This window comes from Hemibagrus wyckioides, linkage group LG12 (assembly GCF_019097595.1).
Source record: "Hemibagrus wyckioides isolate EC202008001 linkage group LG12, SWU_Hwy_1.0, whole genome shotgun sequence".
Classification (NCBI taxonomy): Eukaryota; Metazoa; Chordata; class Actinopteri; order Siluriformes; family Bagridae; genus Hemibagrus; species Hemibagrus wyckioides.
This window is the reverse complement of record NC_080721.1, coordinates 15,288,832-15,312,700: the sequence shown is the minus strand read 5'-3', so window position 1 is coordinate 15,312,700 and position 23,869 is coordinate 15,288,832. Positions and strand designations below refer to the sequence as shown.

The following is a 23,869-nucleotide window of genomic DNA, read 5'->3' as shown; positions in this document are numbered from 1 at the left end:
TCATTTTCCATCAAGAGTAATTGGAAAATGTCATTCACTACCCAGGAAGATAAATCCTGTTACATAGTGTTATTAATCATTTCCTCAGTAGAAAATCAGGTGATCATCTTACACTAAATTGAAGAGGCTGGATTTTATTTTATTGATTAAATAACCTGTAAGATTAGTTTTTTGTACTGGTTAGGAACTGGGATAGAGTGTTGTGATCAGTGTTGATTTAAATAGTTTGTAGCTCATGTTTGCGTTGCTCAGAACTTTTTATTTTGTTGTAACATCTGACATTTTTTAGGAGCTAATGAACTAATTTTTTTTTTTTTTTAATTTGAACCCTGATTTTTATTTAGATCCATCAATAAAGACCAGTTTGAGAAGAAGAAGAACGACACCCTGGACCCTGAGCTGTAAGTCTCATCAGATTCCTCAGAAGGAGTTTATGGTGTTGATGTCACGGCGATGTTTTTGACACATTTTTTTCTCCTGCAGGTTTGTGGAATGTTCCGACTGTGCTCGTAAAATGCATCAGATCTGCGTCCTGCACAACGAGACGATTTGGCCATCAGGGTGAGCTGCTTTTCTGTCTGACACACTGACGAGTCCTGAGGAAACACTGCATGTAAATAATGAGTTCAGCTTTCTCAGGGATCTCTGCTTACCTGTGCTTCACGTCTCTCTACAGCTTCGTGTGCGATGGCTGTCTGAAGGCATCCTGTAAGACAAGGAAGGAGAATAAATACACAGCTAAACGTAAGTGTTTTCTCTGGATGCGGAACAATTAATTGTCTTCTGCCCAAGCCTTCTGCAGGAGCAGCACATGGAGATGCTGAACAGTTATCTCTCACACAACTGATACAGCGGATTTATGAGAAACCTTCACGGAGCATGAACACTAATGGTCCGGTTTGTGTACTTATCTTACTGAACGTTAGATTCTGAGCTAGAGAGCTGATTTCTAATACCTTCTAATATGTTATGGTTTCCATGGTAACAGCTCCTTCACATAAAGAGGCTTTCTGTACGGAGGTGTTTATGTATCATGTATGGAAGGAGTCTCCAGTGTCAGCGATTTGTAACAGTCATGGGTAAAGCTAGGGAATGAGGTAGCCTAGTGCTTAAGGAAGGTTGTCAGTTTGAATCCCAGGTCCACCCAGCTGCCACTGCTGGGCCCCTGAACAAGTCCCTTAACCCTCAGTTGCTCACTTGTGTAAAATGGATAACAGCATCTGTGAAATTCCAGAAATGTAAATGTAAAGCTGGAACTATAAGTTGGAAAGGAGTTTCCAGTTCTTTGAGGTTTCTTGGTAACTTTACTAGTTGTGATTTATTTAACTTGAGAATAAAAAGAAAGGTTGAGGAGAGCTGTTTATAGCTGCTATCATGTAAATGAAAGGAAGTAAAAGTTGTTATAAAGACATTTCATTCTTTAATAATGAAATAAATTATCACTGGAAAACTGCTGTGATTTTTAAGTAATTATAAGACGTAGTGTAGGATATAATCAGCATTGATTTGGTAACTTGGCTTCATGTCATTCTGCATCACAACGCCCTGGCACAGTGACCGTGAGACACAGAGTCAGGATTTAAATAGATAATGATACCTTCACCATCCTAACTCTTACTGTTGCGTCTCCTAGGGCTTCCTCAGACGAAGCTGGGCAACTTCCTGGAGACGCGAGTGAACGAGTTCCTGAAGCGACAGAGTCATCCGGAAACCGGTGATGTTACGATCCGGGTGGTTCATGTCTCCGACAAAATGGTCGAAGTGAAGCCGGGAATGAAGTCCAGGTGGGAGTCCAGATGGTTCTTTTGCGTTTAGATCTGTGTGTCTGTCCATACGCATTGTGATGTCATTCTTACACCACCAACCCAGCTGTGTAGAAACCATCACCATGCAGAACATCAAGAGGTATCACTTAAAATATTCATGTAACACTCACTGGAGCGATCGTGTGCTGTGTGTTTGTGTCGGCAGATTTGTGGACAGTGGGGAAATGGCCGAGTCTTTTCCCTACCGGACGAAAGCTCTGTTTGCTTTTGAGGACATAAACGGAGTGGATGTGTGTTTTTTCGGAATGCACGTGCAAGAATATGGCTCAGATTGTCCTCCGCCCAATCAGAGGTGAGAGAAAATGCAAGACCTTTTTATCTCCTAGATACTCGATTAACTCAAAGTAGAAAAACTAAAACAGTGGAGTGCATGCATGTGTCTGTTCATGTGATACTGTTGCCTGGAAACTGGGCTTTAAGCATGTTTATCAACGTTTGACTGACTTGTTTACTCATTCCCATCTTTCTTTCCATCTGTTCATCCCCTTGTGCAGGCGTGTGTATATCTCCTACCTGGACAGTGTGCACTTTTTTCAGCCACGTCACCTGAGGACAGGTGTGTATCACGAGATCCTAGTCGGGTACCTGGAATATGTGAAGAAATTGGGGTTCACCACAGGACATATCTGGGCGTGTCCACCAAGCGAAGGAGATGACTACATCTTCCACTGTCACCCACCGGATCAGAAGATCCCCAAACCCAAACGGCTGCAGGAGTGGTACAAGAAGATGCTGGACAAAGCTGTAGCAGAGCGAATTGTTCATGACTACAAGGTAGCTATTGCTATAGTGTTTTGTTAAATTTTGAAGAAGGTTGTTAAAAATTCCCACTGAACACCTTGGCCCATTTCTCCACCTCAGCTTCTCCTTTTTCTCTGTATCTGTTCATGGGTGTGTTTTGGTGTGTGTGTGTGTGTGTGTGTGTGCAGCTATGTTTATGTAAAGAAGCTCTGCTCCACATTTTGTTTTAACCCCTGGCCCATTTTTCTTCTCCTTCCCTCTCCTAGGACATCTTTAAACAGGCAACTGAGGATCGCCTAACGAGTGCAAAGGAGCTGCCTTATTTTGAGGGAGATTTCTGGCCCAATGTGCTAGAGGAGAGCATCAAAGAGCTAGAGCAAGAAGAGGAGGAGAGGAAAAGGGAGGAGAACAGCACCTCCAATGAAAGTGTTGATGTGAGTTAACCTTCTGAAGTTTCCAACAGATGAACATGTTTTTTAAGATTTAAGATAGCACCATTATTTCTGACGTGGTCCTGTCAGGGTAACTGCTGTTTTCATACACATTTTACATTCCTTTAAATGTTATTTCTTATTTCTTTCTGCAGGCCACAGAAGGTGACAGCAAGAATGCGAAGAAAAAGAACAACAAGAAGACAAACAAGAACAAAAGCAGCATGAGCCGAGCCAACAAGAAGAAACCAGGTGTTCCCAATGTCTCAAATGACCTGTCTCAAAAACTCTACGCCACCATGGAGAAACACAAAGAGGTAATCTACATACTAATTCAAATAGGCTTTGACAACGTTTCCCTTTTAACATAACTGACCATTTCCTTATCACTTTGGTGGTGTTAGGTCTTCTTCGTCATCCGTCTCATTGCTGGCCCTGCCGTCAACTCGCTACCTGCCATCATAGATCCAGACCCCCTGATGGCATGCGACCTGATGGATGGGCGTGATGCCTTTCTGACACTGGCTCGTGACAGGCACCTGGAGTTTAGCTCTTTGCGAAGAGCCAAGTGGAGTTCAATGTGTATGCTGGTGGAACTGCACAACCAAAGCCAGGATCGCTTTGTCTACACCTGTAATGAGTGCAAACATCACGTGGAGACACGCTTCCACTGCACGGTCTGTGAGGTAAGAGAGGTTGATGGTGTTTGTTTGAGAATTTTTAAGGATCTGAGACAATTGTCAGAAACAGGAACTGTTTTCTCAAAGTAGTAAATGGAATTTTTTTAATTCTTTGCAGGACTACGACCTTTGCATCACTTGCTATAAAACTAAGGGTCATGAGCATAAGATGGAGAAGCTTGGTCTGGGTCTGGATGATGAGAGCAGCAACCAGGCAACAGCGGCCACTCAGAATCCTGGTGATTCTCGTCGGCTTAGCATCCAGCGCTGCATCCAGTCTCTGGTGCATGCCTGTCAGTGTCGCAATGCCAACTGCTCCCTGCCATCTTGCCAGAAGATGAAGCGTGTGGTGCAGCACACAAAGGGATGCAAGCGCAAGACAAATGGTGGATGTCCCATTTGCAAGCAGCTCATTGCTTTGTGCTGCTATCATGCCAAGCACTGCCAGGAGAACAAGTGCCCTGTGCCATTTTGCCTCAACATAAAACAGAAACTCAGACAGCAGCAGCTGCAGCACAGGCTACAGCAAGCGCAGATGTTGCGTAGGCGCATGGCCACCATGCAGCGGACTGGGCAGCCTCCTCTAGGTGGTGCCCCACCTGGAGGGATGCCATCTCCAGGCAACAACTGCGCCACGGGACGTAGCACACCAACATCAGTGGGTACCCAGCCTCCCACCCCTCAGACACCTACCCAACAGAATCTTGCACCTGTACCCCAGCCTGGAATGGGAGGCATTCCTGTTGCATCCCCCCAGCAGCTACAGCAATCACAGGGCAACATGCCTCCCCAGCACCCTGGCCATCAACAATTTCAGCAAATGCAAGGTGCTCCAGGAGTGATGACCTCTCCTCAGCCTCAAATGGTTTCTCAACAACAGACAGGACAGTCACCACATCCGAACAGTTTGTCTCAGTATGGTCCACGACCTCCAGTCTCTACAGGCAAACCAGGCTTGAGTCCTGCAAGCCCCAGCAGCTTAGGGACCGGTCCACTGCAGCAACCATCAGGTCCTCCTCCGGCAGCGGTGGAAATTGCAAAGAAGATCCAGCAAGTGGCAGATGCACAAAGAAATATGGCAAAAGCTCAACTACTGCAGAGGCAAGCTACCCAACCAGGCATGATGCCACCACACCCACACCACCAACAGCCCCAAGTGCAAATAGGGATGACCCATCCAGGAGTTGGCATGGTAGGTGGAACAGGGCTACCTCCTCATGCACAAGCTACTGTTTCCCGAGGCCCAATAGAGCAGCAGCAGGGACTTCAAGGAATGATGGTTGGAGCAGGACCCATGCAACAGCAACCTGTACCACAAGCTAATGCACAGGGCCAGCTTCCTCCACAGGTGCAGATGCAGCAAAGAGCTAATGTGCAGCTTCAGCCTTCTGCTCAGCAGCAATGGACAGGACAGGGAATTCCACCTCAGCAGAGACCTCCAGTTATGAATCAGCCTGGAGTGGCTACGATGCAGCAACAAATGCAGCAGCCTCAACAGCCACAGCCACAACAGCAAATGCCAAATCACAATGCATTGATGAATATGGTGCAGGGTGGACTGCAGGGTGGTGCTGCAGGTGGAATGGCAGGTGGAAGTCTTCCTCAGGGAACCGTGCAAGAACTTCTTCAAACGCTGCGGTCACCTAGCTCACCTCAGCAGCAGCAGCAAGTTCTCAACATTCTCCGCTCCAACCCACAACTAATGGCTGCATTTATAAAGCAGCGGGTTTACAAGTATAAAAATGGGCCAGGAGGTCCTGCTGGTGCGCAGGGAGGGCCAGGGGCCATGAGCAGCCAGCAAGTAGGAATCAATGCTTGTGGTATCCAGCCATCCATGAATATAGGACCAGCCCAACTTGCCCAGCTCCAACAGCAGCAGCAGCAGCAGCAACAGCAAATGCAGCCACCTCAGAGGGCCCTGCTTCAGCAACAACAAGTTGCCGGGTTACAACAGCAGCAACAGCAAGGAATACCGGGCCAAGTGCCTCCCAACATGGCCAACATGAACATGAACATGAATCCACAGTTCAGAGAGCTTCTGTTAAGGAGACAGCAGCAGAAACTACAGCTTCAACAACAACAACAACAACAACAACAACAGCAACAACAGCAGCAGCAGCAGCCAGGGGGTAATCATGCTGCATTCCCACAGCAGCAGGGCTATATGGGTCAGCAGGGTCAGCAGACACAACCAGGGGTGCAGCCTGGAGCTCAGCAGCAGGGTTACCCAGGCAACTCAGCACAGCAGCAGGGTTACCCAGGCAATTCAGCCCAGGGCTTCCCAGTTAACTCTGCACAGCAGCAAGCTTACCCTGGCAATCCTCAACAGCAGCAGGGTTACCCAGGCAATTCGGCCCAGCAGCAGGGTTACCCAGGCAGCTCAGCTCAGCAGCAAGGTTACCCAGGCAACTCAGCACAGCAACCAGGTTACCCAGGCAACTCAAGCCAGCAGCAGGGTTTTCCAGGCAACTTGACCCAGCAGCAGGCTTTTCCAGGGAACATGACCCAGCAGCAGGCTTTTCCAGGCAACTCTGCACAGCAGCAGGGCTTCCCAGGCAACACTGCACAGCAGCAGGCTGCTGTAGCCTTGCAGCAAAGACTGCAGCATCAACAAAGGTTGCACATGCAGCAGCAGAATGTTGGACTGCAAGGGCCTGATAGAGGTGGTCCACAGATGCAGCCAGGACAAGGCGGTGCACAGGCTTCATCATCTCCGGCAATGATGCAGCAAGCAATCCACCAGCGACTGCTTCAGCAACAGAAGCAGCACCTAGGTGGGACTTCACCTGCACAGCAGAACAATCCCATGAGCCCACAGCAGCAAATGTCACAGTCACCTCACCTGCAGGGCCAGCCGCTCCCCAACCAAGTGCGATCACCTCAACCCTCCCCTCGTCCACAATCACAGCCACCACACTCGAGTCCATCCCCACGAATGCAGCAGCCTCAGACAGCTTCCCCACACCCCACCCATCTTCAGCAGCACCTACCTGGCATGGCTCCTCCTCCACCTCCTCCCCAGCTACAGCAGAATGCTATGGACCCTGGCGGGAATCCCATGCTGCCGCATCTCGGCGGCATGGTGGGACTCCACCCTGCGGGAGCGAAGGACATACGACCCCCTAGTGGGCAGGATCTTGGGGTGAATATGAACCCATTAGACATATAGTTAGAAAACCTTGCCAGAGACAGTGTTAGCTTTGTTTTGTTTTTTTATATTACGGTTATTAATAATTTAAATTTTTCTTAACTATGAACACCTTGAACTCTGATCTTCCTATGGGAGATGCAGAAATTACAGAACCGGAATGTTGAGTGTGAACGCTAAATTATGGCTCTTTTCCTTTTCCTTTCTGATTTTGCCAATTGTGAACAAATAAAGGCTTGTTTCTCAGACTCAGAGAATAGAACACAGGTAATATTTTCAGGCCTGGGGGAGTATTTACCTTTTTAAGATATATTTTTAATATTTTAAAAATGTAAAGTACTGATTTATTGAATGCAATGGGTTTTATTTTATAAATATTTTTTTGCTCCTTGAAGCAGTCTCTGTTACTATTTTTACAGGACGGAAATGCGACAAATGTTACAATTCCTGTTGTTCTTTTGTTTGTTTGTTTTTTTATTGTTAATTATTCAATTGTCATGCATATCTTCCTTGAAAAGTTTGGTTTTGCATTCTGTTATTTATTCTAGTGATTTTTTTTTTTTTGGCTCCTGGAGACTGCTACAATTCTACAGAGTCTATTTTTAATACCTGGGAATTTGCAGAGTGGTTTCTTTCCCTTTACATTGACGGATATCGAGTGGAATCAGTGTTGTGGGCTGAAAGGCTTAGTGATGTCGGCCAGTGGACCTTCTTTCTCTTCTTTTGTGCCACATTTGTTTAAAATGCCTAGCCATAGTGTCCACATGGGGCAAACCACATGTCCTGTTTTCCCCCGTGTGTGCGTGTGCTTGTGTGTGTACTTGTTATGACACTTACTGGCTAGTGGAGGCGTGTATTCGCAGAAATGTGTGTGTGCGTGTGTGTGTGAGATATGCATAGATGAGATTAGAGATTATCTAAAGAACTGATCTCTTCTTCCACATTGCCTCCACTTTCAGAAATCTCATTGCGCTGATTTATTATTATTATTTTTTTTTAGTTTAATTTAATTATTTTTTACTGTACAAAGGAACAAACCTTGGACTCCATACCATTTTTGTAATAAAATGATGTCAACAAGTTTGGTTGTATGACAGTGATGTCCAAGCATTAATAATTGTTCTCGCAGAAAGTGATTACTAACGTCCAGTGATGGGATGGTGCCATGAAGCAGATACTGTTACCCTGAGCTTAATTACTAGTTAATTGTCCTATACCTTAGCAATCTGCTGACAAGGACAAGTTTTTGTTGATAAAGATGAATGGTCTTTTTAATCTGTTCTATAGTTACAATTAATGATGTGGAAGGACTGCAAGTAACGTCTATTAGCTGCTGTTATCACATATAGCAACTATAAACAGTTTTCTCGTGAAGTTAGTAAGATAAAAATTCGTAGCCTGTCATGTTGCTAACAAACCGCAAAGAAGTGTAAGCTCCTCTGTCCAGAAAATGTCCAGGAGTTCAAACTCTGAAAGTTCCAGCTTCACCCCTGACTTTCACATAGTGCTGAGGGACTCCTTCCACACACACAAACGTCTCCTCAAGGAAATTTCCATGTTATGAACAAAGTTTTATATCTGTGTACTTTGGAACACAATCGATGCCTTTGGATCAGAATCCACATTTCAGCAGTGCTGTGGTGTAACTATACAAGTGAAGTGTGTATTTATAATTATATTATATTAATTATACTAGGTCATGAAAGGCAAACAGCAGGAGTGAGTTAAACCCCACATGAAGGTTTGGAATAATAAATTGCTCGATGTTCCAGTAATTAAAGGTAAAAGACAGAGTGAACAGAAGAGCCTAAAAATGATAACTTTTCTCTGCTAAATGTGGTAGTTTAGTGGTTAAGGTGTTGGACTATGGAGAGGAAAGTTGTGAGTTTGAATACCAGGTCCACCAAGCGGGGCCCCTGAGCAAGGCCCTTAACCTTATATAGATATAGATAAACTTCTGGATAAGGACTTCTGCCAAATGCTGTAAACATAAACACTAGCCTTCTAGCGAACTGCGTTTGTATTTTATGACACACAATAGTAGATTTCAATCTTTCAGTGCGATGTTTCTTTAACAGGACGCTGCAGTAACCGATGCAGTATGTCATTAATCACAAAAACGTTTTTAAATTGCCAACGTAAAGATGATCCACAACTTTGACACAAACATTTTTGTCACTTTATTTATTGGAAATACAAATAAAAATGTAACCTTGCCATAGATGAACTACAAGTCGTACAACGGCATGTTTTTCTCTTCTTCTTTTTTTTTGTTGTTTTTTTTGTTTTTTTTTGCTTGCGGCTTCACCACGTGATGTAAAGTTCAGCTCGATTTTGTCGCATGCTAGAGATACATCTAAAGCACACTTCTCCAACGCTGTGTGAATGACACTTCAGTGCAGTGGCATCTGTAATGTGAACCGATTCGGACTCGTTAAAAATGCAGCAAGGCCTCGGCGCACAAGGCAGAGCAAAACCCGAGCCGACTAAAAACCTTCATCTGTCGCAGATGGGGGACAGGCTGCAGAGACTAGGGGCTGATGATGTCATCTGGTCATTGCCATCCCTTAAGAAAGACCTTGCACTAAATCATGTACATCTTTTTTTTCTTTCTTTCTTTTTTTTTTTAACTGGAACAGTTAACACCAACAATGCGTTAAGTGTAAACGACCTTGGTTTTTTGCGTGCATTTAAAGGCGTTGTTTTCGATAACACGGAAATCCCTCCACGATTGTTCACGTTTTCACTAAAACGAAAGGATGGAGACGGAAACGTAACCCTTTTTAACAACGAACGAGTATCTGTAAAGCAAAAACAGTGAAAGGCTTCACTACATGGACAGATTGACACGTTGGCTGGTCCGGTAATCCCTCACTCTCACGTGAATAAGGCGTACTTCACCACAAATGCTAACGTTTCTAACAAAATCCAGCTAGCATGCGTTATTCAGATTCATATGCTAACTCCTTTCTTTGATTATTAGCCACATTAGCTGTTTGACAGGAAGTACTTTTGGTTGTAAGTGTGTATCCTCTTTCCTCCTCGTCGCTCAGACCTGCAGCCCGGAGCTGCTGAAAAACCCTTCGGCCGTCATGGCCTCTTTAAACGTCACCGTCAGCGAGTTAACGGTCACGTTAGTCACGATCACCTTCCCAGGATGCCGTGTGTGCTCGGACGTCTGAGACTCGTCTGTTCTGACCTGTAAGGTGGTGGTGCACTCGGCCGTGACCTCGTCCTTGTCTGTCTCTCTCTTGGCCTTGCTGTCTTTCTCACCTGTCTGTCTCTGCTCATCCTGCACAAACCTGTCAAACAAATGTCGCACCGTTATCACCGAGGCTCGGTTTTGGACCCTGTCTGTGATCACTCCTGCGTCGCACTTCAGTGTTTTGTCAGTGATGGGTGTATCGTGCGAGACTCCACCCCCTGAAGTGTCTGTGATTGGCTTGTGCTCGGGTGTGTTTGTGGTAGTAGTGCTCGCCAGCTGCTCCGTCACCGTTGTAGCTGAACCGATCTCGGTGTTGGGTGGTGTCACCTCACAGTCGGGGGAGGAAGTGCAGTGTTCTGGTTTTTCGGTGATAACAGCTTCCTGTGTAGAGGGGGAGTGGTCTTTTGTCATCTCCTGGGCTGTAAGTGAGAGCGAAATGAGAAGCTTCAGTAAAGAACATGGCTGCTAGGTTATATCACGAGTGGAATTCTGAGGTAAAGGGTAGCATAAATGTTTTTAGCTAAATTGCCACATGACTTCCTACAGGTTAAATTCTAGTCAGCATGTGGTTCTTGTTGCATCACAGGTTTTAATAAGTTTTAGACATGAAGCTGAATTTCCTCACTAGCAGACTGCTGAAGTCACATTGATGTTTTTCAGGTTTAAGCGTCACACTGTGCTGCCAGTAAGCGAAATCGCTAATAGTTCGTAGCTTGCTTTGAAAAGTCTGTTTTCCTGCCAGAACCCGAGAGCTAATCAGATCGCAATCTTCAAGTGTACATTAAATATCTGATGCTCTGTATTTTGTGGTTAAAGAATCAGAAGCTCAGAGCCTCTCAGGTCTAGTCCACATGGACACGGGTATTTTTAAAAAAGTTTTTCCTCCTTCGTTTTAAAAAAAATCTCGTCCACATGAAAACGCAAAAACGCAGTCTGAAGCGCTGTCAAGAGCATGCACAACCAACAGGTGGCGATATAATCTCAACCGTAAAGCCATGTTGGCCAATCAGAAGCCTGAGACGCCGACTTCACAAGCAGTGTTGCCAGATTGGGCAGTCTTCCGCCCAATTAGGCTTCTTTTGGTCACGTCTCACTGGGAAAAAGTGCATTGGGCGGGTTGATAAAATCTGGGCTGGTTTTTGATGCAACTGGCGGGTTTTTATTTTTGACTATAAACATATTTTATTAATTTTCTATTCAAACGATTAAATAAAGTGTAATATGCAATGTTGAGGTTTTAATTATATGGTTCATTTTAGCCAATAAGGTTCAGGAGAGTCCTGTCCAGTCAGACTTCAGTCTTCATTAGCGGGTTGTTGTAATCGCTCTACTTGTTAAGCCGATATCACAAAGTTATTAACTGTTATAACCGTTTGTTATTGTATCAGTTATAACAGTGTGCATTTTGGGCTGGTATTTTTTTAAATGGACGGGTTTTAAGCTGTAGTTGTCTTCAGTCCAATCTGGCAACCCTGTTCACAAGCCAAAAATCTCCGGTTTCTCGGTCTACACGATAACACTGAAACCGGAGTTTTTAAAAAACTTCACCCTGGCAGGAGTTTTCAGTAATGTTCGGTTTCAGTGACCGGATGTTGCGTTTGCGTGTGGACGAACGGAAAAACCGCATAAAAAGCTGCGGTTTTAAAAATAGCCGCATTCTTGTGGATAGGTTCTCAGTCTCCAGTCCTGTTTTAACATTAATCAGTAATCTGAGTGTTTTTTGATCTTTGGGAGTTTCAGTGATGCAGAAACACCTGGGTTAAAAGAAAGCGTATCACTGGTTTGTTATAATGACTGCATCTTGTTGTCTTGTGTGCGAGTTTCTGCAGCTTCGCTCTGCTGATGAAAGTGAGGATGATATAACTGGCACTGCAGCTGAAACACCTCGAAGCTTTTTTTTTTTTTTTCATGAATGTTGCACAACATTAGATCACCAACCAATAGATCGCTGACGCTTCATCTCTCATCTCATGCTGACTATCTCCAGGCAATATGGCAGTTTGTCAGTGAGTCATCAGAGCGAGCGATCCGTCAGAACGATGGCACTGAGGTACCTGAGGATACCATTTGTTCTACAGCGTGTGAGTTTTGTTGTGGAAAAAGCTCAGCTCAGATCTGCACCGATTTTCTCCTCACGTTCCCGTAGAGCGGGTTAGCGAGCCGCATTTAGCTTTTTACCGAACGTTAGCTCTGAGTCGTGACTGCTCCAGAGACTCGGTGTGGCCTCTGTGACCCCCTCGGTGCACCGTACGTGTGTGGTATCTTAGCAACAGTTGTCATGCCGATGCCGTGTTACACGTACCGTCAGGAATGTCATGATGCTCCTCTTTTTCTGTCTTCCTTCTCTTCTTCTCCTGCTGCTCCTCCTCTTTCTCCCACTCGTTCTCTTCCTCCTCCTCCTCCTCCACTATTTCTTTCTCAAGGGTCAGTGTTCGTTGCCGTGGCGATTCTGCACTTTCTGTCGGTTTGGACACGCACTGCCTGCTCCTGCGCTTCAAAAGACGGTGGTGGTAGAGTCCGCCCTCACCGTTCCTGCAGCGCCGCCCATTCTGCTGTAGCCCTGCCCCAGTGGAGCGGGCGAGTGACAGGCGGAATCGGGGTTTCTCCGGAGTTTTTTGAGCACTTCGGAGCTCCATGGTGTAGATGTTCTACACAGGAACAAAAAAACCCACTTATAACTAACAGGAATAAATAAAAACATCCTGTAACAAATGATTCAATTAACTGATTAAATAATTATGATTAAATCCAGCTTACAAACAAAACATATATTTGTTCTTTTAAATAAAAAAAAAGTGAATAAATGAACAAAAATTAGAATGACTGCACATAATGGTCCCATGGAGAGTTTATCATGTATAAATAATCACAAAAAAAAAAAAATAATAATAAGCTTTTTACATATTGTATGTGTGATAATCAGTATTAAATTAAATGTAGGGATAGATAATAGAATAAAATCAGTTTTTACAAACACAAAATTCTTTTTAATATTTGCATTTTTTTATGGGTTTTTTTTCCATAAATGTCCATATTTCTTGACTATTCAAAAATAATTAAATTATATTTTATTTTTGTGTCTTTTCACATTATTTTATTTAGAAAATTGGAAAATAGCCGGAAAAATACTGCACTGATATTTTTTATTTTGTATATTTGAAACTAATTTAAAAGCATATTAATAGATCAGATTTTATATCTATATAGTATATTTTAAATAGTTTTAAATAGTTTTTTCTGTTTGTTCAAACAAAATTAAAGTCGATCATTCGCACAATGTTCATCTTTCAAAACAGAGGAAGTTATTAATCACAGCCCAGGAGTCAGTGAAGAGTGAAGTTTATATAAAGGAAAGATTTGAAAATGTTTCAACTGTAATTCACACAAAACACAAGATGCTAAACAAACACTCGCTAACTTTAGCTAACATGCTAACATGTCGGCTGCTGTTTAACTGACTGAGGAAGTATTAATCACAGTTTAAATCTCATTCACTGAGAAGCTGTTACTGAACAATTACAGTGATTCTGTTCATGTCCATCTGTGTGCAGATGTGTGCAGTTGATCGTAAATGAGTGCAGATGTTTATAGATGTTTGCAGATCTGTGTAGTTTAGTGTAGATGTGTGTAAATGTTTGCAGAGTGTGAGGGTAATGGTGAGAGTGTGATGGTGAAGGTGATGTTGAGTGTGATGGTGAAGGTGATGTTGAGTGTGATGGTGATGGTGAAGGTGATGTTGAGGATGAGTGTGATTGTGAAGGTGATGGTAATGGTGATGGTGAGTGTGAAGGTGATGTTGAGTGTGATGGTGAAGGTGATGTTGAGGATGAGTGTGATGGTGAAGGCGATGTTGAGTGTGATGGTGATGGTGAAGGTGATGTTGAGGATGAGTGTGATGGTGAAGGCGATGTTGAGGGTGAAGGTGATGTTGAGTGAGAGGGTGATGGTGATGGTGAAGGTGATGTTGAGTGTGAAGGTGATGGTGAAGGTGATGTTGAGTGTGATGGTGATGGTGAAGGTGATGTTGAGGATGAGTGTGATTGTGAAGGTGATGGTAATGGTGATGGTGAGTGTGAAGGTGATGTTGAGGATGATGGTGATGGTGAAGGTGATGTTGAGGATGAGTGTGATGGTGAAGGCGATGTTGAGTGTGATGGTGATGGTGAAGGTGATGTTGAGGATGAGTGTGATGGTGAAGGCGATGTTGAGGGTGAAGGTGATGTTGAGTGAGAGGGTGATGGTGATGGTGAAGGTGATGTTGAGTGTGAAGGTGATGGTGAAGGTGATGTTGAGTGTGATGGTGATGGTGAAGGTGATGTTGAGGATGAGTGTGATTGTGAAGGTGATGGTAAGGGTGATGGTGAGTGTGAAGGTGATGTTGAGGATGATGGTGATGGTGAAGGTGATGTTGAGGATGAGTGTGATGGTGAAGGTGATGTTGAGGGTGAAGGTGATGTTGAGTGAGAGGGTGATGGTGATGGTGAAGGTGATGTTGAGTGTGAAGGTGATGGTGAAGGTGATGTTGAGTGTGATGGTGATGGTGAAGGTGATGTTGAGGATGAGTGTGATTGTGAAGGTGATGATAAGGGTGATGGTGATGGTGAAGGTGATGTTGAGGATGATGGTGATGGTGAAGGTGATGTTGAGGATGAGTGTGATGGTGAAGGTGATGTTGAGGGTGAAGGTGATGTTGAGTGAGAGGGTGATGGTGAAGGTGATGGTGATGTTGAGGGTGATGTTGAGGGTGAAGGTGATGTTGAGTGAGAGGGTAATGGTGATGTTGAAGGTGATGGTGAAGGTGATGTTGAGTGTGATGGTGATGGTGAAGGTGATGTTGAGGATGATGGTGATGGTGAAGGTGATGTTGAGGATGAGTGTGATGGTGAAGGTGATGGTAAGGGTGATGGTGAAGGCGATGTTGAGTGTGATGGTGATGGTGAAGGTGATGTTGAGTGTGATGGTGATGGTGAAGGTGATGTTGAGTGTGATGGTGATGGTGAAGGTGATGTTGAGTGTGATGGTGATGGTGAAGGTGATGTTGAGGATGAGTGTGATGGTGAAGGTGATGTTGACTGAGAGGGTGATGGTGAAGGTGATGTTGAGGATGAGTGTGATGGTGAAGGTGATGTTGACTGAGAGGGTGATGGTGAAGGTGATGTTGAGGATGAGTGTGATGGTGAAGGTGATGTTGACTGAGAGGGTGATGGTGAAGGTGATGTTGAGGATGAGTGTGATGGTGAAGGTGATGTTGACTGAGAGGGTGATGGTGAAGGTGATGTTGAGTGAGAGGGTGATGGTGAAGGTGATGTTGAGTGAGAGGGTGATGGTGAAGGTGATGTTGATGAGTGTGATGGTGAAGGTGATGTTGACTGAGAGGGTGATGGTGAAGGTGATGTTGAGTGAGATGGTGATGGTGAAGGTGAAGGTGATGTTGAGGATGAGTGTGATGGTGAAGGTGATGTTGAGGATGAGTGTGATGGTGAAGGTGATGTTGAGGATGAGTGTGATGTTGAAGGTGATGTTGAGGATGAGTGTGATGGTGAAGGTGATGTTGACTGAGAGGGTGATGGTGAAGGTGATGTTGAGGATGAGTGTGATGGTGAAGGTGATGTTGAGGATGAGTGTGATGGTGAAGGTGATGTTGACTGAGAGGGTGATGGTGAAGGTGATGTTGAGGATGAGTGTGATGGTGAAGGTGATGTTGAGTGAGAGGGTGATGGTGAAGGTGATGTTGAGTGAGAGGGTGATGGTGATGGTGAAGGTGATGTTGAGGATGAGTGTGATGGTGAAGGTGATGTTGAGGATGAGTGTGATGGTGAAGGTGATGTTGAGGATGAGTGTGATGGTGAAGGTGATGTTGAGGATGAGTGTGATGGTGAAGGTGATGTTGAGTGAGATGGTGATGGTGAAGGTGATGTTGAGGATGAGTGTGATGGTGAAGGTGATGTTGACTGAGAGGGTGATGGTGAAGGTGATGTTGAGTGAGAGGGTGATGGTGATGGTGAAGGTGATGTTGAGGATGAGTGTGATGGTGAAGGTGATGTTGACTGAGAGGGTGATGGTGAAGGTGATGTTGAGTGAGAGGGTGATGGTGAAGGTGATGTTGAGGATGAGTGTGATGGTGAAGGTGATGTTGACTGAGAGGGTGATGGTGAAGGTGATGTTGAGTGAGAGGGTGATGGTGAAGGTGATGTTGAGGATGAGTGTGATGGTGAAGGTGATGTTGAGTGAGAGGGTGATGGTGAAGGTGATGTTGAGGATGAGTGTGATGGTGAAGGTGATGTTGACTGAGAGGGTGATGGTGAAGGTGATGTTGAGGATGAGTGTGATGGTGAAGGTGATGTTGACTGAGAGGGTGATGGTGAAGGTGATGTTGAGTGAGAGGGTGATGGTGAAGGTGATGTTGAGGATGAGTGTGATGGTGAAGGTGATGTTGACTGAGAGGGTGATGGTGAAGGTGATGTTGAGGATGAGTGTGATGGTGAAGGTGATGTTGACTGAGAGGGTGATGGTGAAGGTGATGTTGAGTGAGAGGGTGATGGTGATGGTGAAGGTGATGTTGAGTGAGAGGGTGATGGTGATGGTGAAGGTGATGTTGAGTGAGAGGGTGATGGTGATGGTGAAGGTGATGTTGAGGATGAGTGTGATGGTGAAGGTGATGTTGAGGATGAGTGTGATGGTGAAGGTGATGTTGAGGATGAGTGTGATGGTGAAGGTGATGTTGAGTGAGAGGGTGATGGTGATGGTGAAGGTGATGTTGAGGATGAGTGTGATGGTGAAGGTGATGTTGAGGATGAGTGTGATGGTGAGTGATAACTGAACTAATCTCAGTCATTAGTTCTGATCCTCTGTGAACATGCTAGTTTTTCTTTGATGAGCTACACACCGCTATCTGAGTCGACTAGTTAGCGACCATGGTAGTGCTTCCCAGACACACAGCACTGTTTTGCTCTGCAGGTTTCTTGTTAAAAATGTAGAAACTTCACTCTCACCTATCTGTTAAACAAATACTCTGGCTAATGTGTAGATGTTGAGTGTTTAACTGGACAGATACCAGACCAGTACAGGATGTTACTGGACAGGAAGATTTAACAAGTTAATCATATCCATATTTCCCTTGATATAGTAGTGAGAAGAACAGGAGGCGCACATTGATGACGTCACACGTCAGTGACTGGTGTTCCAGGGACATGTCTGTTCCTCTCTTCTGTTTATGCTGCATGTCAGGAAGTTACACAGTACAGGGATTCTGGGAAGTGCTGCTTACCCGTAAGACGAGTCTGCGGGGCCTCAGGCCTTTCCTCCTGTGAGCCTGTGCTCTGTCTCGCTCCTCCCTTTAACACACACACACACACACACACACACACACACACAGTAAGACGATAAGGCTTGGGGACGGACAGAGTGAAGAAGAAGTAGGAGGAACTGGAGGATTCCGATCAGCATTTTTCCGACTAATGTTGAAGTGTAAGGAGAGACGCTCACTTCTCCTCGAAGGCAAGAACGAGCCGAGGGTCTAGGATGTTATCCTCCGGTTCCCATGTGCTGTACCTGACACACACACACACACACACACACACAGGGTCAAACCTCTGTTCTTAAACACACGTAGAAATGGCTGTGGACTTTAACACAGTACTCCAGACTTTTATTATTCTATAAGTGAAAAGTTAAACAGAGGGAACACGGAAATCAGAAAACAGCGCTGGACTTTTACCCTCATGTGTCTAATGAAAGTGAAAGTGTGAAGCAGCAGCTGAGACGTCTTCAAGTCTCTTTAATGAATAACTGCATTAACAGCTACACAACTTTACTTCCCTACATTTAACCCTAATTGACTGGCTCAGTACTAACACAAATAAAGTTTATTATAATATTTATTTATCATTTAAGCATTTATTAATTACTAAATTAACCAATTAAATAATGAATTAATAATAATAATAATAATCTGTCTATCTATCTGTCTGTCTGTCTTTTTATTGCAGGCCATGCTTTTCTGCATCTGTAAAGATCACTCCTTATCTTTTTTCCCTGATATAAAACAACCTTTTGATACCCTTTAATTATTTTATAGCTCATGTGAATAGTCGTGTTTGTGGGTTTACTTAAGGACAGAGGAACTGCAGGGAAAGTTCACAAACAAAACACAGAACAAAAAAAAAAAAGACCATGTGCTAGTGATGGATCTTAGAGAGGTTATTGTGTTGATACTGCAGGTCATGTGACCATGTTTCTCTTCATGAATCAGTCAGACTGAGTTCTGCGCTCTGATTGGTCAGGAGGTGTTGATTAATTCTCCCTAACAGCAGCACTGACTGTAGAGCGGCTTTATATTAATGCGCTCGTTCTGATACGTTATGGTTTCTATAGAAACAGCTCCTTCACTGGGACGTGTACAGAGGATGCACCATATAAACAGAAATTTCAAAAATCACTGATGTGGTGAAGTTTTCTGTAAAGAGAAATTTATGTAAAGTGTGTGGAAGGAGTGTCCAGTGTCAGAGCTGAAGCTGGAACTTTACGTTTTCTATCTTCAGGACAGAGGAGTTTACACTTCCAGAGAGACAACAGGAAGTGACTGGTCTCCACTATTTAATAATAATCATATATAATAATATATTATATGAATATAAATAGATAATAAATACATAATGACATTCTGTTTGTTAACAAATGGAAGTGTAATTGTTGTGTAAGGGCAGTAAAGGCCTTGTGCACGTTCTGTTAGAGGAATGTACAACATTACTGTGGTCATTTCAATACTTTAATTAGTCATTATCATGTGCATCATGTGTGTGAGAGATAAAGTTTTGACCCCACTCACTTAGGAGGCCATCCTTGCCACTTCAGTAGATACTCCACATTTCCCTGAGAGAGAGAGAGAGAGAGAGAGAGATTTCGGTTACTCTGCACGTGCTCACAGTAAAAACATGGATTCTGTCCCTTTAAGATCCGGATTCTTCTCCGCGCTCTGAGAACAGTATTCTTTTTTTTTTTTTTTTTTAATATGACGTAGGCGTCGCCATCGCTAGGATACCGCTGGCCGTGACGTCACGCCACGCGGGGTTCTAGAACATTTATGGGATGGTTTGGATGGATGGATGGATGGTGGGCGGGGCCAATGGGAAACATGTAAACAACATCTCGGTTATGCAACGGCCGTTTTTTTTCTTCTTCTTCTTTTATTAAGTCACGTTCCAGTCCCGAACACACTACTATAGGGTCAACATACACCGAGTGGACATGGGATCAACAGCGCGAGCCTAGTCACCGAGGCCGCTACAGTCAGGGCACGCGACAACAACAAGCTCCATCAGAGGCGTTAGCATGGTGCTGCTCGTCCTACTGATGTCCGTTTATGTCTACTGTCGCAATTAAGGTTTCGAGGAATAATATCTATCCTTCTTATAATATTTTAAAGAGAGATGTGTGGGCTGGTTAGGAGAGAGAAATCCTTCGGCTATCCTTGAACCCCCTCCCTCTCCCTCTCTCTCTCTCCCGTGAGCGTGTGAACAAACTGCGTAGCCAGGCTGAGAGAGAGAGAGAGAGAGAGATACACATACACATACATACACTAGCGCGCGCTCACCTTCACTCTCTCTCTCGCGCGCACACACATACTACTTGATAACACACACACACACACACATTATATATATATATATATATATATATATATATATATATATATATATATATATATATATATATAGTTTTCAAAAATTATCACCCACCCTGAGATGATAAAGCGATGTTCTGACCAGCGCGTGCTCGTGCGCCCGCGCGCGCGCGCGCGTGTGTGTAACGGGTCAAAAAAAGTGCAGCAACAACAAGCAGTTAAAAAAAAAGTTGCAAACGTCATTCCAGCAAAGGCGTTCATTTTGTGGCTGATTGTTCATTACAAAACTCCCAAACCCGAACAGCAGCGGGGGAAATTAAAAAAAGTATCGCGTTGCACTTTGATATAAAATAAAATTCCCCGACGAAACAGAAACTAAACCGCGCGCGAATTTTCTCTCTCTCTCTCTTTTTTCTTCATTTTTTTTTTTTACAAAGTGTCAGTGAGAGAATTGCGCTTATTTCTGCTGGAATGGAAATGAAGTGACCGTACCTTTCTAACTCTCTTCTTGGTGATGGACTCTACGGCGAACACTTGCTCCCCGATGGATGACAGCTCCATTTCGCAGCGCAGCTTTCAAGCGGACTTTAATTAATTTATTTATTTATGTAAATGAATTGCTTTAAATTTCTAGCGCGTCCGGTTTCACTTTTTTTTGCTCTGCGATCAGTATGGAAGCTCGATCCGTCCCGTTTCTAACCGGTTATCCGGACACTTCTGCGTTTTCTAGCATTTTCGGTGGAGCGCGCGAGCTCCCCTCCGCTTTCACGGAGTTTTAAAATCTGCGACACATCCACTCTCTCTCTCTCTCTCTCTCTCTCTCTCTCTCCCTCTCTCTCACTTACTTACTCGCTCGGTGTGTGCTTCAGCGCGTGCCTGCTGTAGAAAAAAAACAACACAACGTGCATGCGCTATACGCTGAGAGCGTGTGCGTGCAGTGCGTGCCCCTCCTCTCCTCCTTCTCCTCCTCTCTCTCTCTCTCTCTCTCTCTCGCTCTCTGTCCCTCTCCAGTCGGTTGTAGTTGGGAGAAGGAAAAACGAAAACAGCGCATGAGTCACATTCATTAAAGGCCATATGACGGAAAGCAGGAAATAACGGGAAAAGGTGGGCTCGTGCTCGTAAAGCATACAAGGGATCACACACGCAGGGGAACGGGGGGCGCGTGAGGGAAAACGTGGGCGGCGGGATTTAATGACATCATTGCCAGAAATGTTTTTGGTCCCAACATTTCCTTGGTAAGAGGACAACTTTTCACCTTCTGGAGAAAACATGCCCATTCAGGGAAAAGTAGCTAATGGATGCTTTAAATAGTATATGCATTCATTGAACCATTTATGATCATTTGCATATCCAAACGTCAGAAAAGGAATATAAATTATTTCATATGGAAAGAAGATGAAAACTAACTACATATTTAGGAATAATGGTGATCTGTGATTGGTCGTTGTCTTTACACTCTGGTGAAGGAGAATGAACCTGCACTCAGAACCAGCAGCTGTGAGCTGGAGAACAGCATCAAGTGCATTCCTAAGTGCATTTCTGCCTTGGGAACCTGTTCACAAGGCAGAAAGAGTTTTATAACTTCACTGAAAAAAATAGAAAGCTAATGAAGTTGATAAAGGGGTTTAAAAAGTCTAATCACAAAGTCTGTAAATTTCAGCCTTTGACAGCATTTTCCTATGACATGACACACTGAGATGGTTTATAAACCTGTTTTGTTTACACTCACGTAGAGCAAAGGTCATTTTTGTCTTATTCCCCGCCCCCGCGTTTAAGTCACGGGGTCTAGTTAAGTCATTTCTTTGTGTTTTAAAGCTACTATTAGCTGCCATGTTTGCATCAGCTACACTGACACACAACACAAATAGCCTTGTTTTTAAGGAAAACAATATCTTATATCTCCTTTACATATTCCAGTAAAACACATGCTACACATCTTTCCAGAGCCCTGTGTTATGCCACAGTGTGCTCGGCTGCCAGTAGAGTCCAAGCTGACAACAGAAACTTTAAATTCGGAGAAGATACAGCACTTCTGTATTTCTATTACGTTTTACAATGAACTCTATTAAAAAATATTGTTGGTTCCCACATAGACCCTGAAGCTCCATGCAAATCTGTAACACACAGCCATCAGACGTCTGTCTTGTTCCTGTGGTAGATTGCTAAAATTACCACAGAAAGTCATTGCTATAGTTACGTTTAGGGAAGACTACTCCTGAACAAAGAAATAAATATTGAGAAGACTGACTAATAATACTTTACTTGCAATGTCAGAGAAGCTTACATTAAAATGTAGTTAGTTAAATGGAGTAACTGGTAAAAGTAGCAATAAAATACATTCATTATTAATGTTATAAATTATAGATCATCCAAAATGTTCTAATAAACTATTTATTCTTATACATACCACTATGTTTCACTCCCCGCAATCCCTCTGCTTCTTGTTTGTAAAGTTGCACAACTTTGTTGCATCCTTGTTGCTCACTCACTTCGTGTCGCCTCTCCTCTTCTAGGTGGATCTCACCAAACCTCCTCGAAAATGAGAAACTTCCAGCTTCTTTGTTGAACTGCTGCAGGTGTGACTGTGGGGTTATTCAGAGATGAGCTCAATCAGCTGCTCAGAATAATGGCGCAGGAGACATAAGAAAGGACTATCAACAAGTCAAAGGATTTACACTCTTAAAAATAGTTTAACTGTTCCAGGGTTTTTATATGGATAGTTCACTTCATGAAATGGTTCTACCTCCTACAATACATACATATTTAATAGAGAAACCCTGCCTTGTGGTTTTCTTTCTTTTTTTTTTCACATCGAATGATTAAGAGATTAGATACCTCTAGATCATTTCCTGCATTAGGGACAGACCCCTCAACGGAGAGTTCCAAATTTCCCCAGACAGATTTATGCATGTGAAGTTCATTGTTTTTACTTGTCAAGATTTTTTAATGGAAACCAAATGTCTGCCATCCAAATCCCTGGAGCAGAGATAATAAACACTCTGTTTCACTCTGAGTAAAAATGAAAGTCAGGTCAAACTGAAACTGAGAGTCATTTTCAGACACAGAACATAAACTTCAACAACATCAACATGACTTTAGCATAAGATTTTAACCTATGGTCACAAGAAGAATAGGCCCTGTGGCACAGCTGGTTCCATCCATGTGGAGTTACCAGTGATGGGAACCAGTGATTATGAATAAACTTGGAAATGTAATTGGTGTGCCCTGTGATAGACTGGTGACCTGTCCAGTGGGACTGGTGACCCCTGCCTTTCACCCAGTGTGTGCTGGGACAGGCTCCAGCAGACCCCTGTGACCCTAATTAGGAATAAAGCAGGTATAGAAAATGGATGGATGTATGTTATTGGTGTGGGGTCTGAATGTATAACCAATAAGCAGTCAGGTTGGATTTAATTGAAGATAGAGAACATTTAAAAAAGAAAGAAAAGCCAGAGAAAGTATATTTTTCCAAATTTGTTTTATTAACAACGAGCTATAACTGGGAGAAAGAAGACTCAGCATTTATTCATTGCAGGTTGATAAAGTTGCCCTGAGCTTGACCACCATGAAGTGCTTACTGAAAACGAATTAATGAAATTTTTACAAATGCAAACACAGCTTTGTTTTTCAGTCATCCATGATAGCCTCAGATTCCTGTTCTTGGCTGATAGGAGAGGAACTCCATGTGGTCTTCTTCTCTTGTAGCTCCTCCACCTCAGGGTTTGATGTTTTATGCGTGCTGAGATGCTTTTCTGCTCACCACAGTTGTAAAGAGTGATTATAGGATTAATTACGTTATCCTTCCTGCCAACATAAAACCAGTCTGGCAGTTTATTTTCCTCTGGCATATCACTTATCAGGGATGTTCCACACACCGAACTGTCTCTCACTCGATGTTTTTTGTTTTTCCACGCAATTCTGTGAGACTGTTGTGTGTGAAAATCTCAGGAGATGAGCAGTTTCTGAAATCCCATCTGGTTCTAACATCCAGCCCACAGTTACACAGAGATCAGACTATTTCTTCATTCTAGTGTATGATGTGAACATTAACCAAAGCTCTTGACCTGTATCTGTATCATTTTGATTGTGCTGCTGCAACAATGATCGGCTGACTAGATAAAGGCATGAATGAGTTCATAATAAAGTGGACAGGGGCCCAACACCTGATCGAGAGCCTTCCCTGAAGAGTGGATCTTAACATGATAAAATAGGAAAT

The 23,869-nt window shown here is 43.7% G+C and overlaps 2 protein-coding genes across 5 annotated transcripts in view; one reads left to right on the top strand and one right to left on the bottom strand.

The window, feature by feature from the left end:
- Positions 1 to 7,906, top strand: part of ep300b (E1A binding protein p300 b) — a 35,803-nt gene extending 27,897 nt beyond the window's left edge. For all 3 annotated transcript variants that reach the window (XM_058404870.1, XM_058404869.1, XM_058404868.1), the window contains exons 21-30: positions 345 to 401; positions 484 to 561; positions 677 to 744; positions 1,634 to 1,784; positions 1,972 to 2,118; positions 2,321 to 2,600; positions 2,834 to 3,001; positions 3,154 to 3,315; positions 3,403 to 3,684; positions 3,797 to 7,906. In XM_058404870.1, the coding sequence (XP_058260853.1) occupies positions 345 to 401; positions 484 to 561; positions 677 to 744; positions 1,634 to 1,784; positions 1,972 to 2,118; positions 2,321 to 2,600; positions 2,834 to 3,001; positions 3,154 to 3,315; positions 3,403 to 3,684; positions 3,797 to 6,847 (4,444 nt within the window). In that variant the 3' untranslated portion in view covers positions 6,848 to 7,906. The remainder of the gene's footprint in view (positions 1 to 344; positions 402 to 483; positions 562 to 676; positions 745 to 1,633; positions 1,785 to 1,971; positions 2,119 to 2,320; positions 2,601 to 2,833; positions 3,002 to 3,153; positions 3,316 to 3,402; positions 3,685 to 3,796) is intronic.
- Positions 7,907 to 9,002: 1,096 nt separating this feature from the next.
- Positions 9,003 to 20,742, bottom strand: cbx7a (chromobox homolog 7a). 2 transcript variants are annotated; one of them, XM_058404883.1, is made up of 6 exons: positions 20,503 to 20,742; positions 18,859 to 18,902; positions 17,517 to 17,582; positions 17,299 to 17,365; positions 12,334 to 12,679; positions 9,003 to 10,450 (listed from the first exon to the last, which is right to left on the bottom strand). In XM_058404883.1, the coding sequence occupies exons 1-6, from the start codon at positions 20,725 to 20,727 to the stop codon at positions 9,876 to 9,878; spliced, it is 1,323 nt and encodes a 440-aa protein (XP_058260866.1). In that variant the 5' UTR covers positions 20,728 to 20,742; the 3' UTR covers positions 9,003 to 9,875. The 2 variants fall into 2 exon arrangements, with proteins under 2 accessions (XP_058260866.1, XP_058260867.1); XM_058404884.1 differs by lacking the exon at positions 20,503 to 20,742 and adding an exon at positions 20,146 to 20,449 and having other exon boundaries at positions 9,007 to 10,450.
- Positions 20,743 to 23,869: the final 3,127 nt, after the last annotated feature.